A 17,498-nucleotide genomic window follows, 5' to 3' on the forward strand; every position below is an offset into this window, starting at 1 on the left:
TATAAATATAATAAGAAAAGCATCAGCTTAAGAAAATAACTTATAAAATAGCATGGTCAACGAAGAGGTATAGAGATCTATTATTATTTTAAACTTTAATTTCATTATGAAATTAATGGTTGGCATATATTTTTCGAAATTTTACTTGATAAATTAATAAAGATTTGCAGAAGTACAAAGATTTCATTGTTAAAATGTCTTTCTCCGATACATTAGTTTTTCAATGTATCGGTTGAGTTTTTGTATTTAATGGTAATTTCAGTATTCCTATAACTCAATCATAGAAAAAGTACCTGATTTGCAACTATTAAAAATACGATTAAACCATGGACCACATCAAACCGTTCCAATCGCAGGGAGGAGGTAGCTATAACTAGATTGAGAATAGGTCATACGAATTTAACTAGCATACCTGATCAATAAGCAACCACTGATAAAATGTCAATACTGCAACAGTGTACTTACAGTCAGTAACATATTTGAAGAATGTCATTTCTATTGCATGAACTTACGTAGATTGGGAGTGGGACCGAGTGTATCGGATGCCCTGAATGATGACCAAAAAAACATAGAAATGGTTTTAATTTTCTTAAAAAGGAATAATCTTTTGAATAAGATCTGAGACAAAAGTTTGTCATATGTATTAAAAAAATTCTATAATAAGTAATTATTTAAATTTATTTCGCAATTATCTAAAGAATTTCAATCTTGAAATAGAATTATAAAGTTCGAAACGTGGGCGTTGATTACCTAAGGGTTTTTACGCCCAAAAGCCCCAACGAACAACAACAACAGTGCCTTTTTTGCACATAATTAATATAAATTTTAACTTTCATCTAACAGGAGCCAATGATTATTATTTTGTTTTGTAATATATTATTATCATTAACCCCATATAAACTTCCAAGTACCTTGTCCTGATGAAATTTTAAAATAACAATAAAGGTCTCGGTGTAAGTATGATATTGAAACATGATATTATTTTACAAATATTTATTTATGCTCTCTCTCTTATTGATATACCCTTACAGATCGTTCCCTGCCTATCCTTCTGTTTGGGTTTCTGCCTCTTCGCTTCCATCTTCGTTTTCTTGTCCGAGATGTTTCTGGGACATTTCGCAATGCTCGGCAAGAAGCTCAATTCGATGGACTATGGAAAAGAACCGCTGGAATCCAAACTGGCCAACTGCATCGACCATCATACGCGGCTTCTCAAGTAAGTACGCGACAGCCTAGCGGTAGTAACGACCAGTGAAATGATTAAATTCCGCATTTTTTATAAATCATTATACCCCTATAACTTTTCAGTCAACATATTTGGAGTAGGTAACTGATTCTCAAACTTAAGTTCATTGAAGAATGAGCAATTAATCAGCAATGCAGTGAGCTATAATTTAAATATTACTAGGGCTTCTAAAGGCGAGAAAAAAAACAGGAGATCCCAGCTCTTCTCTCCTAGCCGCATCACTGGCATTATAAAATAACAAAAAAAAACATTAAATTATATCTGAAAGCTTATTCTATGTCTAATGATTTAGCTTTATCGACTTAATTAATCGTAATAACAAATTAAAGTAGTTAGTCTATCGATGGTCTAGTTCACACTGGTGCTGAGTACATTTCCACTAACATTATAAAATGTTGAAAATACAATTAAAGGTTTTCTCTTTAAGAAAAATTATAACGTTTCAATTAATTTTTGACTGAACAGATTCAGTTATGAATTCTAAATTTGTTCAGTCTAAAAACTAATTAAAAAGTTGTAATTTTCCCAAAAATAGAGAAAGATAGAACCAGTGATTGCATTTTTCATAAAGCTAGTGGAGGTTTACTTAGCACCACTGGCAAGTAAGCCATCGAAATAATGAACTCTACCTCGTTGTATAGAATATTTTGCGTGAAAAAAGTTTTTAGCGAGATGTATTCAGAGGCTGCTAAAATATTCTAAGCCTTAAACAATCATTTCTGGATAATTGAATACTTATTGTATTTAACGGAATATGTATTATAACGAAAGAGTTTTTTTGGAAATACTGAATGCTTGATATTGTACTCACTCAGACAAGGGTGAGGCATTAGTAGCATGGAGAAGTTCTGTATTCACAAAGCTCCCTCTTCAAGAGTTACAGCTATTGTGTTCTAACAAAAGCTTATAATAGTTTTTAAGAGCCAAGGCTAACAGATTTATCCTTCTTAAAAAAAAGGAGCAATGGATGAATTTCTTACTGAAATTTCATTAGAATTTTCTGAGAGATCCCTCTAAAAGTGTCAGAAGGTGTGTAATTTCTTTAAAATTTTCAGAGATAAGAAAAAATTCTAACTTTAAGAAAATATTTTCAGTTATATTTTTAAGCATTTTTATTAAGTATTATAAACTGAATAATTGTTACCTTCATAGTTATATTTTAGCTTTTTATGCTGAAAAATCGTTTTGGTTAATTTCGTAATTATAACCCTTGTTAAATTTTAGAGGAAACCATTCGTTTGCATTTGTAGTGAAAATTTGGAAATAATATTATACAATCATGGCACTATTATTATAATAAAGTAAATATTATATTTGTTTGAAAATAAAAACTTCTCTATCAAATCAGGTGTTTCACTTTGTGAAATGTAATGAAATTTTAGAAATACATTATTTAAAAATTGTAGGAAGATAGTCCGGGTGGCGTTCAATAATGTTATTAAAATAGTAAAAGAAAACATTTATTGTTAACCTACGTTTCGCCCCACTTTGCAACGCTTCGTCAGGGCTGTAATAATGGAGTGTTGAGAACGACCAGTGATAGAAACGAACAATAGAAATATTGCCAAAGAACAATTTTTGTTACCTATTCCAGATTTAGTTTCCACATGAATATTGCTTTTTTTCCTTAATAAACGTTTGAATAAAGCTAGTAAGATATAGGGAGTGATGTGTGGTTAATTATATATGATTTATAAAGATTACTTTTACATTTGTGATAATTTAATATACGAAGAAAAAATTCTCTTTTACTCTGGCAGCAGACATTTTGTTCCAACTATTTAGGTTGTCGGCTGGCTTAAACCATTAATAAAATAATAGAAATTAGGAGATGGTTACCTAAATTTTTAATGAGAAGAAAGAGGGAAATGACGCTTAAACATTAAAGAAACGAATAATGATAAGTATAGTACAAATACAGAAAAGTCTCTCTATTATATAACAAAGGTTTCAGTGATCGGTGAGTAATATTTTATTTTACTCCCTCAGCGAATTGAATACTTTCTATATTATATAAAAAACGTTTTTAGTATTCAGCGTGTAATATTGTATTTTATTCTCAGCGAATTAAAAAAAGTAAATCCTGAACAGTTAGAAGAGAAAAGAAAACACAATATATTTATATCTATTACACTATATTGAAAAAAAAACAATACAATGTAAACTAGAGCAAATTGTTGTTGTACAAGTTGAGCAGGGAGTAGTACAATTAAATGAACAGTTTTATGATTTGTAAAATGGGCGTTGGCCGCCGCTAGGTGGTTAGGGGTATAATATAAAATACGATATATAGGATTAATTAATAATATAAAATATTAAGAGTTAACGTAATATAATAGCTTATGTTATTTTGGATAAATTAAAATTAAAAGAAAAGAAAGCCACGAGACCTTTCAATGTAGAAATACTATTAACAAATTTCTCATGTCATTAGAGCTCATCACGTTTACTTGTAAATTAAGAGAAATGAAGAAAATGAGTCAAATATAAGCTACTATAGGATATGATGACTGGAAAAATAGTAAGGTGACATAAGAATATATTAAATAAAAAGTTATAAAATAAGAAAATTGAAAACACACAAGAAAACAACTTTCAAAAATTCAATTATTTTTCGTATAATTCAACAAAATGGAACGACACAAATAATAAAGATTCATTAGAAAGTATAAAAAGGTGAAATTAAAAAAAAAGTAAATGCATTAGAGAACGCAATAAAATAAAAATAGTTGAGAAGTCGATGATGATTCATCTCAAAGGAAAAAAAATAATCACTACAGATGAAAAAATATTTTATTAAATTAACATAATTTAAATAACAACAAACTCAGCACAAATGACTTCATCATGTTCTTTTTCAGAAATAATTAAGGCTTTGTTTTTAGTAATCAAAACTATAAAATATTATAAACACAAAAAGAGTAAATTTTAGTGTAAAGTTGTTTGCACTCTCGTAATTAATCGACTAATTGATAATTCAATCGGCTTGGAATATTCATATTAACTATAAAATACATTGTACAAATTTTATAAAAAAAATAGGAGTAAATTGTAATGTGAGCCACCAATAACATTTTTAGCCCAATGAAATCTAAATGAACCTTACTAAATATAGGATGAGGGTATGTCTAAACTATACTTAAATTTATTTTCATTGATGTTATCAATAAAAGAAATTTATATAAAAATTCAAAATTTAATACAATTAAATTGACAATGTTTTCAATTTGTATAGCAAGTAATATTTGTTTAAAAAAAACAAAAAAAAAACTAGTCTTTTAATTCTGCTGTTTTTTTTATTTTTAGTATATTGTTAATTTGTTTTGTATTTTGGGTGATTGCAGAAATATAGGTTATTACTTGATTACGAGAATGTCAGATTTTTAAGAGAGAATCATGTCCATACTCTATTAATTAAATGAAAATCAAATTAAGAAATCTCCGGCAAACATATACTGATATGATTTGAAAAAATCATAAACCATCTTTAATGAGATATTGAAGAGTTTCTTTTTTGCAGTTGATATTGCAGTAGATTATAGTGGGCAAGTTTAGGGCCTAGTGTAGCTAAAGATATCTCAGAGTGAGAGGGGAAACTTGTTTTTTCCGACTATCGGGTCGGGCTGTTGACATAAACATGCAAAATAAAAAGAAACTCAAGATTTATATTCCTTCGAGTCCTACCAGTCTATTTTTTTCTTTTCGTATTCGAATTGAAACTTATATTTATATTTCTAGAAAATAAAATAGAAAAACGGAATATCACCGACTGATAATGATAAAATATTGTACGTTTCAACAATTTTAAAGGTGTTAAATGTTTAATAAAACATTCAAAGCTGTGATAAAATAAGTAATAACAATCAGGAAAAATGTCGAAAATGCCTACTTTAATTTCTTTGTTTAAAAATATAAGATTGATTTATACATTTTCAAAAAATATATTTCATTAAATCTACAAGAAACTAAACATAGCAAGATTCAATCACAGAGTTGAGCAGTACTTGATTCCTGCTTTGATCTGGAGTAAGTACGGAGTACAAAATAAAATCAAGCAGTAATTTTTCTTTTTAAAAAAAGGAAGATAAGTACGCTTACTTTCCTTTTGCTCATTATTTTGGGTATCATCAAATCTATTTATCACGAAAAACTTGAAGTATGAGTGCAGGGAATTCATGCTCATACCTGTTTGAATTCCCTGTACTCATACTTCAAATTTTTCGTCATAAATAGATTACTTTTCTTGTTTTCAACTTGAGATGTTTTAAGTATGAGTATTGTACTCTCTAGTCAAACATTTGGGGTAAAATAAAAGTAATTGCACTTAGGTACTCAGTACTCTTGTACTCTTCTGCCCAACTTTAGTACATACTTTTTTCACAGCAAAAAACAAATAAATCACAAACACTGTATCTAAAATGTATTTAATTGATCAAATAAAAACTGATTAAATGTTAAAAGAATACTTTGTATGCAAGATATAAAAAAAATGAAATTAATTAAAAATAAAATAACATTCATACGCTCCTGTCTTGACATAGAATATTTGGCTTTGCTACCCTCATGTAGAAGATAAAGAAGGGCAAGAGATTTCAGCCACGTTGTTAATTTTAAAAGCCAAAGGAGAATGACAGCTGAAAATATAATGCAATATAATTTTGTTGAATGCATAAGTTTATGCACATGAGCTTATATAAATCGGACGTTTTTAGCATTTCCAATCTTCGTCGAGGTTGTCAACTTTCATTATTAAAAAGGGTGTTTTAAGAACCACAAAAATTGAAGAAACCATCTTATTCGCTCCACAAAATTTCTATCACCCAGGCAAGGAAATGAATCTTGAAACAAGCACATAGGTCAGTAACCAAGAGCAAGATAGAAGCAGGGAACTTTCTCAGTTCATCAGAGCCTCACAATAAGAACACAAAAATATTAAAGAATAGAAAATAAATAAAAAAACAAAGAATGTTTTATGTCGAGTTAATAATTGACTGTGGATTTATATAGTAAGGGGAAGATGGTTATGTGTACGGCTAGAATTTCAAGTCTTCATCAGGGATATAAACAAGATAGTGACCAATGAATACGAGGATATACAGAATGGTTAGAAAATAAGTAAGACTACGTACGTAAGACTCCTCATTACGAAACATGCTTAATACTGTTACCTTCTCTCAGGTTGTTAATACTCTGGTTTATAGAGATAGCTACTATATTTGAATTCACCATCATTATTCACAGTGACCCTTCGCAATGGCCATTTCCACAACTGACCGCGTATATCCCGTTACGCTCATATCTGTCAGCAACAACAAATTTATGGTCTCTTGTTTACATAAAATTTATTATGTTGTGTACAAACCTGGAATAGTCGAACTGGCTGTCTCTGAAATGTTTATTTGTTTAATAAATTGTACATCATTGACATCACAAATTGAAGTTAGAACATGAAGGTAGAACGCAAACACCAACATATTGATTAATTATTAATTAAGGGTGCACAGGGTTCTTACCGCAGAATAAATTCTCGAATAAATATAATTCATTAAATCCAAATCAAACAAAACATTTAAAGCATTGCAAGATTCAATTACAGGGTTTAGCAGTATTTGATTACTTTTTTGATTTGGAGTAAAGTGAATGCGAGTACTTTGTAAAAAATGAAATCAAGCAATTATTTTTCTTGTTAAACAAATACCGAAATCGATAAAAAAATATTTTTTAAAAAAAAGCAAGAAAAGTACGATTAGTTTCCTTTTACTGAATATTTTGAGTATTAGGGATATCTGATTGATTGAATATTTGGTATACATATATTTGAATATCCAAATTTAAACTGGTGTGAGGATAAATTCCCTATATTGATACTTTAAGCTTTTCGTAAAAAAAAAGATTACTTTTCTTGTTTACACTTGAGATGTTTTAGGTATGACTGGTGTACTCTGTACTCAAACATTCTGAGTAAAAGAATAGTAATTGTACTCAGCTCCTCAGTACTCATATATTCTTCTGCCCAACTTAAGCCTAATATAGAAATATTATAGATATATTTTTCACTTAATTGTACTTTCCTATTTAAATTATTGGACTACTAAATCTACTTGGAGTCACTCGATACTTATCTCTGAGAACAATTGGTGAATTCCCGAAAACGTCATCCGAAATCTGTTGTAAAAATGTACCTTCCAAGAAAAGTAGATGGACGAGTGCTTTCAAGACAGTTAAATACTTATCGCAGTGAAGAAGAAAATCTACGGAATTAATTTCGATCACATTTGCCATTTAGAGACATCTCATGTTGTGTCATTGAACTACAGATATACTGTACTAAGATTTCAATATGAAAATCTTTCCCCTCCAATAAACTCAAGAACTCCTGCTTTAAAAGTAGAAATATAAGGAATTACAGGGAAGATTTACCACAGTTCGTCGGACCGAGCAGTAGATATAAGTGATAAATTAATAATATTGACAATATATTGAATAATATTGACAACACCTTCGAATTTTGGATATCACTACCGAACGAAAACGTCAAATAACATATTGGTTCATCACTCAAAAAGGGCTCCCTATATATAGCTAAGTAATAGCTTGGTAATTACAGCCCTTTAAAGGGCACTTAGGGCCAACATCATATTAGGCTGTCACAAGTCTTCATGGATCACGCTAAGGAGAAATGTTTACTCAACTTTGCCTCCTTTGTTTCTATATTCGGAACTGTGCCACAAATTATTCAATAGCGACGATCTAAACGCTATAGTAAAATAAGTTAATATCTTAATACGAGAGACTTGAGATCGAATAAAGGTCGATGAGTAAAACTTTTCATGCAGTGCCTATTTAGAAAAAAATATTAACTTTGGTAAGTAAAACTACTTAACTGCAAGTGGCGTAAGTTTGAGGTAAGTATTTTTCAGTATCACGCAAAAATTACAACCTACATATTTAAACAAACAATTACCTAAATTGCTTTTTTTACTTACTTTAATGCCGCATAATAGTTCGGTAAGGTAAGATTTGTCATCAAAAATCGTCATTTTGAGGGACATATGGTTTTACTAAAATTATTGTTACAAATTCCTATATTCGAACTGTGTGTGAGAAACAAATTTAATACGATTTGATTGATACGACAAATTGATACAAGGTATGATTAAAGACAAGTTTGAAATAAAATTGTCTAAATATTTTTTAGCTTTCTTACTTTTTTTCAACTGCTACTTTTCCAAATTAAAAAGTTAAAATAAGATGAGTAATAAAATGTAAATAAATGAATTTGGTGATTGTCACTAACGTTCTATGACTGGAACATATCATAACTTAATCTCTTAAAATAGAGGTCGGTGGATACACACAAAAACAATCTGGTACTGTGTGCGCATCATTTACCAGCCTACTTATGTCCCAAGTCTTGTGTAAGTTAGTGAGCTCGTGTTCAAGTCATCTCTATTTTTGTGATTTTCGAAAAAAAAATTAAATACCAGAGAAGACAAAAAATATAAACAAAGTTTTATTTTCTGTTCCTATAGAAGTTCGTATGTTAGGGTTTTTTGTGATGAGACTAACAAATAATTAATTTTATTCCTGCCAAGAATACAAAAGATAAGGAAGCAGGATATTTCCTGTTTGAATCGGATTACCTTTTTTCCTTAAGTTATTAACGGAATTCTTTAATATTTTGTATTCATAAATTGTACATTACGAACACTGAAGATGATTTTAAATGAGGTACTTTAAAAAAAGGTTTTTAGAAAATTCGGCTCTTAAGCCCTGTTAGTCTATCTCAATTAGTTTAGAACATATGTGATATTAAAGACTACTTAATTGCTCATTGATTGATTGAATTTTATCAAAACTGTTAAAGCAATTTTGAAAAAATTGAAAAAAAAATGTGAAAAATCGATTTAATAAAATAGCACTTGTGGTTGTTCGGCTTAGGGAAAATGTTCCTGTCACATCCCTGACTTATGCCTACGTTGAATATATTATTTCAGTTACGAATCACTTTTCATTTTTGAGCTGAGTTGTTCGCAAACAGATACAACGAAACTTAGACCATTTCACCTGACGTGTATTTTGGAACTCGGGGGGGGGGGGGGCCTCAAAACATTCGAAATTCTGCACGATCGTAATACTTTCCCTTATTGTATGGCTAAGTTAATGTAATAGTATAAAACAGTGTTAAGTTGCTTATCGACAAAGTATTTAGCATAGCCCGAACAAGCTACATTGAAAAATATAGTAAAGAAAGATTAAAAGAGGTACGTAGTGCACATAGCGAACGTTACTTGAATATGTATCAGCTTAAAGTCTTAATATTAGCCTGATAAACTCTACCTTGAGATTTCATAACGTTGTCTGGTGTTTTTTTTCGCGGAAGTTTCTAGCCTTCTGAATTCTGAATCGTATTTAATACCAAAAACTTCTGAGCGAATTATGAGGACTTGGGAGTCGAATATAATTGAAGCTAATGCTACTTTTTTGAAAATGGTTGGCTTTAATTACTCGGTTATGAAATATGATACGAAATGAACCGAAACGATGGTGATGCATAATGCATTCTACGGTATCTGAGTGTAACAAAGAGTCTTGTAAGTAATATAATTTTTGTGTGGCATCGAAGGAGGCAAGAAAGCTATAGGTTCCTTTAATGAGGGACTATAAAAATATTTTTATCTCCATTGTATCACGAAAACTCTTTGATAGTAATTTTTATTATATTCTATACATCTATAAGCAATGGAAAGAATAAATAGAATTTTTAAGATTACATAATTTAATAATTAATAAAATATGTATTGAAGACATGAGTGGATGAAGATATGTTAACAAAATTAGAATTTCGAACAAAAGATAAATAATACTTATTCGCTTTGTAATAAATAAATGTAATATTTTTAAAGATCGATCTAATTAATATCACGAATATTTATTTGTAAATGTTAAAAACGAAGATACATGCATGACACTGCCATAAAAAACATGAAACATAATAACTCCATTCTCTGATTCATTAATTTATAAAATGTAAATTTTTCGTTTCAGGATTTGTTCCATGTTTCAAGACATTACATCGGTACCACTTTTGACTCAGTGCATCTTATATGTCTTGGGTCTCTGCATATCTATGTTTGAACTTTCAGATGTAAGTAGAATTTTTTCTTACACTTCCTATTTTGAAAATATTAGTTAGTTTGAGAAGAGATAACCAATCACCATACAATTTAGACTTTGGTGAACCGTAAGTAATCTTTTATTGATAAGTAATACCGGCTGCCACACTCCAGTATCATGGCGGAAATATCCATTCAATAATTACACTTAAAATTAATAAATGTAAATAAAAATAAAAGATAAATAGTTCAAGAAACTAAATAATAAAAAAAACAGTAAACAACTAAACAGAGAAGGAAATTAAAGTTCAATAAAAGAGAACAAATAATGTAAGCAATAATGAAAACAATTAAAATAACACTATGTAAGCCATTATTCAGAAAAAATATATATCGTGAAACTGACTAATCCAGCTGTTATAGAAATAAATATTCGGCCTTACTATTTATTATCTGACACTATTTATATGAAATAAAAAAAATCATAATAAAAACTTTGTTTTAAATAAAATCGCATATGTCCTATATTCAGGACAGTATACATAGTACAAGATCCATTTTCATTCCGTAGGTAGGGACAAGAGCTCTGTTCCAATAATCACTTCTGACAGTTCGGAACAATATATACATATATTGGATCGTTCGTAGCCGAGCAAGCTAAAGCGTCAGCTTCGATTTGACGCTGAATGCAGGATCGCCGGTTATTTTTCTTTCGGACACTTTTATTTTGTACTGGTCCCATGAAATGAAAATAAAATCCTCCACCATGGTTAGAATTCAATGGTGACCTGTAGATAACCTCCCCTCCCCGTATGTCCGAAATGGCCAGGAAGCGACCTCATAAATACCTACTAAACTTAAATATCACAAGAAGGGTTGTAGATTCAGCACTTTTTTCAAATTACTTATTATTAATTAAATGTTAAGATTATAAATTATATTTCTATTCGCTTAGTTTTAAAAAAGCAGTGTTTTACTATTTTTATTTTCTATTTGTGTTTTATATGAAATAGAATAGGAAAGAAAAAATATGCTTAGGTAAAATATGTCTCCTATACATAAAATTCTAATATTATATACTATTTACATTATTATATACTATTTATAGTAGTAAATTTATTTACATAAATTGAATTTATGTGTCAATAATGAGTATATTAAGTATGCTTTCATGAGAAGTTAACATTCACAAGTTATGGTCGACTAGAACTGACTAACATAGCTTAAAGTAGATTAAAAATACGCTTTTACAATGTCTATATTCTCCGTGAAAGTCGATCTCGCAAACAATGCTGTAAGAAGAGTTTAAAAGATCTCGTAGTAATTAATAATTGAGAACATCTCTTTCTTATTATAATAACGTTATTTTTTTTTTAATGTTTGCACTTTTCAATAACATTATTGACTGAAACATTTTGTTGTATCTCTTTCGAAAAAAACGTTGGCGGGGTACAAATTGGGTCACACTTGTCGATTTCCACTTTCTAAGTTTGCGCAAACTTCAAATCAAATTTTTTAGTATTAATTTATATTTAAAATGAATGTTTTCAAAGGATTGGAATATTAGTGATGTAGGAAAAAGAAAGAGACGGTCTATTTCCTTTTATTTAATTGTATTTTAAAATAAGACATTTTATGAATAAGGAAATATAGTATAGTGAATTTATTTTTCATAATAAGCTGTTTTATCTAGAAAGCTAGGTACAAACGATACGCTCCATAGCTGAGATAACATTGATGATTAAGCAAAAGAATAAAGCGCAAACCAGGACTTCTAGGAAAATGAAAACAAAGAAGCAGAATCTTTCGCTTCTACCTCGTAATGAATACTAATAAAAAAAATATAACCCGAGCGATAATCTGGAGAGAACAGACCATTTCTTTTTTTTATTTTTTACATAAGATAATTTAATGATATAGCTAATGCGCTAAGTACTTCATCAACCTGAACCCGTAAACATACTATATTCGTTGCAAACAAGAATATAATATATGTTAGAAATCGGTGTTTGTACAATTTTTACAGTAAAAAAACTACAAAAAAGGCAGTTATATTGTTCTATATATACTTATATATAGAACCATGTCCAGTCTAATTTTTACTGTCCAAGTTCTGTTATTTATGGCGTGAATTTACCATATTGATACTTTTATAATCGTGTACTGTAAATGAACTTGGGTGAGTCAACTCAGTGAGCCAAACGTTTTTTCCATCTTGAACACCGCACAATACAACTTTACACACATACATTGATTATTTTGTAGATTCCAGTATCGATTTGAATTGTTTACATTTTGTGCGAATGATGCAGTGAATCAGTACATGGGCGTACCCAGATGGGGCAGAAAGGGACAGCCCCCCCATCCAAAGAGTAAAAAAAAATATTAATTTAATAAAAAAAATGTTTTTTCAAGAAATTATTAATTAAATAATATTATTTCAAAATTTTTTGAGACAAGGTAATTATTTATTAAATAAAACCAAAAATTGTATCCAATACTGTCTCAACACTTTATTTCTTACTACTCCAACGTTTCGGCTATTCCAGCCATCTTCAAGGACATCTTCAATACAAATCTCCTCCTCACATTAATTCATAATTTTTATTGCAGGCTATTCTGCCCAGGTCATTTTCTTCATTATAATTTTAAATCTATTTATTTAAAATTTAAAACCATTAATATTTATTTTTCTCTATAAAATTATCAACAATATAAAATATACCACCATATAACAAACTATTTATTTATAATAGTTAATTATAATAATTAATGTAATAATTAATAAAGCACTTCGACAATTATATATAATGTACTTAAAAAATTGGTTTCATTCTATTTTTCCAGGTTGAAATGCCCCTCCCCCCTAGTTTTGACCCTGAGTACGCCCTTGGAGCAGTAGTTAAATTTATTTGATCTTAATGTCTCAATTTGTATTTTTATACTAAAAATGTATATTATATTTCTTTATTAAAAATATAAATGTATAAAATGATTATATATGAATAAAAATAGACGTATGTGTAAATGTATTTCAATCCACGGCCCCAAAAAACCAGCTCGGATCACTGATGTTCGTGTGTGGAAGCAGCTTCAAATGATAAAATGATTGTCTAAATGAACGCCTTTAATTATTTCTGAAATTAAAAAAAAATGATTTCAGTTTCCATAAATTATTCGAATTTAAATTAAAATTATTAAAATGTTAATAAATGTATGTTGAATACTAAGCCGGTAAATGAAAAATACCAACCTAAATTCACATTGCTATTAATTTAAAATACCTATAGCTTAGGAGAAAATAAAATATTATCGAGGTCTTTGGAATATATTTTAAAATTCACAACACTATCGAAGTTTTCTGAAATGTATAGTGCCTCGAGATTAATACATTACATATATATTTTTTAGACTAAAATGGCCGTTTTGTATATTTAACATGTAAGTCTCATTTGCAGGGATAGTTTTGCCTTACTCTGCCTCCACTGTCTTCCGGTAACAATAGCAAAGGAGTAGGAATCTGCTGGATCCCTGCTTCACTCTCCAAAATTAGATTTGACTTACATATGTATGTCTATTCGAACACAAGTTAAAGCTAGTTAAACGTACTATAATGTACTTCATAACGCTTGTCTTCGTAGTAGACGCAGTTTCCATACTATTGGCCAAAATTAATTCACATAATACTGATTATTAGTTGTTTGGAATATAATTTTGCTTTTTGGAAAACTTCATCTCGAGAATATGAGTTCATATTTCAGAAAATTTACTCCACTTTAAATAACGTGTTATGGTTTTATTTTAATGCTTTAGGTGTGCTATAGGTGAATATTTTAGATTTTTCTCGAATAAAATAAACTTTGGAGGGGCGTACACTTTAAATACTTTAATATTTTTTTTTTGTGACATTCACTGTAACCCATGTATAGTGTAGAAAAAATTGAGCTTTTTATTAACAGAAAATAGCGCACTATTTTTTTTTTTTTTACTTGAATAAACTCAAAAATAATTGTTTTTGTAACTTATGCAACAGGCACTATGCTTGAAAAAATGAATTTATATTCTTAACTGTATATAGTTTTCATTTAGTAATAAAAAAAATGATTGAAATAAGTCATTTCTCAATTGGGCTCTTTGACTAAAAAAGAAGAGCCCTCACTGGGCTATAGTCGAAGAGGAAAAATAAATAAGTTCTATTCTTTTTATATAATATTCCAAATAAATGTATGAATGCGAATTAAATCGTATTATAACTTAAACAGCCAATAGTATTATGTTATTGAAAGGCCGATTCCAAAAAACAATATCACAGAAAGGATTCCTTTCTTTAAGGAATGAAAAAAACAGGGAGGGGGGAAGCAGGCCTCTACGGAATAATAAAGCAGTGGGAAAATTATACGAAAAGATAATCTAAAAAAAAGATATGAAGAGAAAGAGTTAAGGTGACGGTAGATAGAGGGCGCTCTGTCAGCCTCAAAGCGAGTTCCTCTGTCTTCGGTGTTTAGATAAGCATTGCTAGGGCTAGGGCATTTATCTTCTGTCTTAGTGTCAACAAATAAAAATTCCCACCGCCCTATCTAAGTGAAAGGTCTCCTTGTCAATTTATCGAAGAACTAGGTCTTACTCTTAAGGCATTGGTCTGAAAAGGGCTTACCGCTACCAAGATACCAAGATTAAAAATTTATTTAAAGAGGATTAAGATGTTTGAAAATTGTGTATACAATATTTATAAATGTATTAAAATGGATCGAAACAAATGATTTAAAAGTATTTGTGAATGCTCGAGAGTATGACTAATCTAGGATATCTATTACGGTTCGAACAGGCAACGTAGAGACAACTCAAATCTTTTTTTTTATATTGCGGTTTTTTATTTTATTTAGTCCATTGAATGCCAAGTTTTTTTTTTTTACTCCAACTACGTCAGGTAAGACGTTATCAACATTTATTTTATGTTTAAAAACATCGCATACTTAAAGTTGATTTATGATCATCCATTTCCCTTACCTATTTTCAACAAAACTCAGGTGCAATGAAATACATTATATATATTTAAGGTCGATTTTTCAAAACTTCAGTATATATCAGAAACATTATTGACTGCTAATACAGTCACTTTAATATTATATTTATTTAACTTAAGGAATTTATTATAATTCAAATTAGACTAGTGTTTATATGATATACGTAAAAAATAAATAGTAAAAATTAAATACTATATTATATAATTAGTTAACTTTATTATTTAGAATAAACTAAGGTAAAGGTGACAGAGTGACACAGAGGTAAGGCACTATGTTAATCCAACAACCTTTGTTCGAACCCGGCTGTAGTAGATAATTATTTATTCTATCACTGTAGCCATAAGTCAAACCTGTGGGTTCTGGAGTCCTCTGGCCATTCCATTCCAGGCTCATAAAGAGGGTAACTTTAATTGGAGATGAATCTGGTGCATGAACGTGATCTTGAAAAAATCGCCTCATAGTATAACCGATGTTCTAAAAACGGTACTTCCTTACAAATTATAAAACCCCTTGTAAATAATAATAAAACAAATTATGGCCCACATTATTATTATAACTTATTTATTTATTTATTGTTTTATAGTTATTCTGTATAGTTATTGATAGTTTCATAGTTATTAATTTCAAACCGTTTTAAATTAGAAAAAAAAGATTTATAAATTATTTTGTCATGATAATGATTATAAAAAAAATTGGTCCAGATCATCGAATTGCATTTAATCAATTTCCATATTGATAAATACACATTTTCAATTACAAGATAATTTTTTTTTTGCGTCAAAATCACGTTGATCGGTCGCACTGGTTTAATTTGTTTTGTTTTTTGGCAATATTGATTCCTATAATTTGTCATATTAAAATTAAATTAAAATCTGTACCGCTACAACACATGAAGAGACAGGGTTCAGTACTTTGTAAGGAAGTACTGTTACTAGACTAACGGTTGTGCAATAATTAATAATAAAGTAATAATGTGCAATAAATAATTTGTCATATTAATAGGAAAATTAATGAAATTATCGGAAAAAATTAATATTTTTTCTTAAAGATAAAAAGTTCTATACTATAGTATATCTAAGTTTTGATAATTAAACTTAACTAAATTAAATTTTTTAAACGAAATTAAACCCTCTGAACCACTTAAAGTTAATATATATGAGAATAAAATATTAATAATATAAATTTGGAAGGACCACTTTCTACTAGGTTTATAAAGTTCTTAAAAGGTTTTAAAAACTGAAATAATATTTAACCCTTTACATGAAACTGTATAGGAACCAACGCTTTTTTTAATGAGATTCAAGCCTGATCTATCAGAACTTCTTTCACCTAAAATAGTTTTTAGTCTAAAATGAGAAATAAACAGCGATAATCCCGATAGATGATTAGGGAAGGTTCTAGTTGAAGTAAACGGTAAGATATCCTACCAATGTCCATTAACATCCCAGTTGCCTTGTTACTGTTCTTTTCTCGAATTATTAAATTTTATATTTTGCCAGCACATTTCTTCTAAATACACAGTATATATACCTACCAATGTATTGACATTCTAAAAGATACTTGGATACAAATTGGGTGAAATCTCTTTTTATTACATAATTAATTTTATTTTATTATTTATAATTTTTTTTAATTAGCCAAAAGTAGATCACCAGTTTGGATTCCGAACATCCCACTCCACTATTCACCAATGTCATCGTGTGGTGGACGTTGTCTCGTCTTCTTTGGAGCGCGGAATGTACTGCGCGGGAGTCTTTTTCGATATACTAGATAAAAGCCTGCTTTTGATTGAGTCTGGCACCCGGGACTGCTTTACAAACTCCGTAAATTCTTACCTTCTACATATGTTCTCATCATCCGTTACTTTCTTCCTAATAGATTATTCCAAGTAAACCACAATCCGCTGGTGTTCCTCAAGGTAGTATTCTCGGTCCCATCCTCTACACCGTCTATACAGCTGACATCCCAACAACTCCTAACACTATCCTTACCACGTATGCTGATGAAACATGTGTGCTCACAGTTAGTAATAACCCTTTGATTGCATCCCAAACACTCTAGTCCCATATAACAATCCTCGAAGAATGGTGTCGAAATTGGAGGATAAAAATA

The 17,498-nt window shown here is 29.5% G+C and overlaps 1 protein-coding gene across 1 annotated transcript in view; it reads left to right on the plus strand.

The window, feature by feature from the left end:
* Positions 1-17,498, plus strand: part of LOC106691728 (uncharacterized) — a gene marked incomplete at its 3' end in the record, with an annotated part of 73,781 nt that overhangs the window by 53,371 nt on the left and 2,912 nt on the right. Inside the window, exons 4-5 of the mRNA XM_024362986.2 lie at positions 1,032-1,216; positions 10,295-10,394. Coding sequence (XP_024218754.2) covers positions 1,032-1,216; positions 10,295-10,394 — 285 coding nt within the window. The remainder of the gene's footprint in view (positions 1-1,031; positions 1,217-10,294; positions 10,395-17,498) is intronic.

This window comes from Halyomorpha halys, unplaced genomic scaffold (genome assembly GCF_000696795.3).
Source record: "Halyomorpha halys isolate HHAL.00 unplaced genomic scaffold, Hhal_1.1 Scaffold2838.1, whole genome shotgun sequence".
NCBI classification, from domain to species: Eukaryota; Metazoa; Arthropoda; class Insecta; order Hemiptera; family Pentatomidae; genus Halyomorpha; species Halyomorpha halys.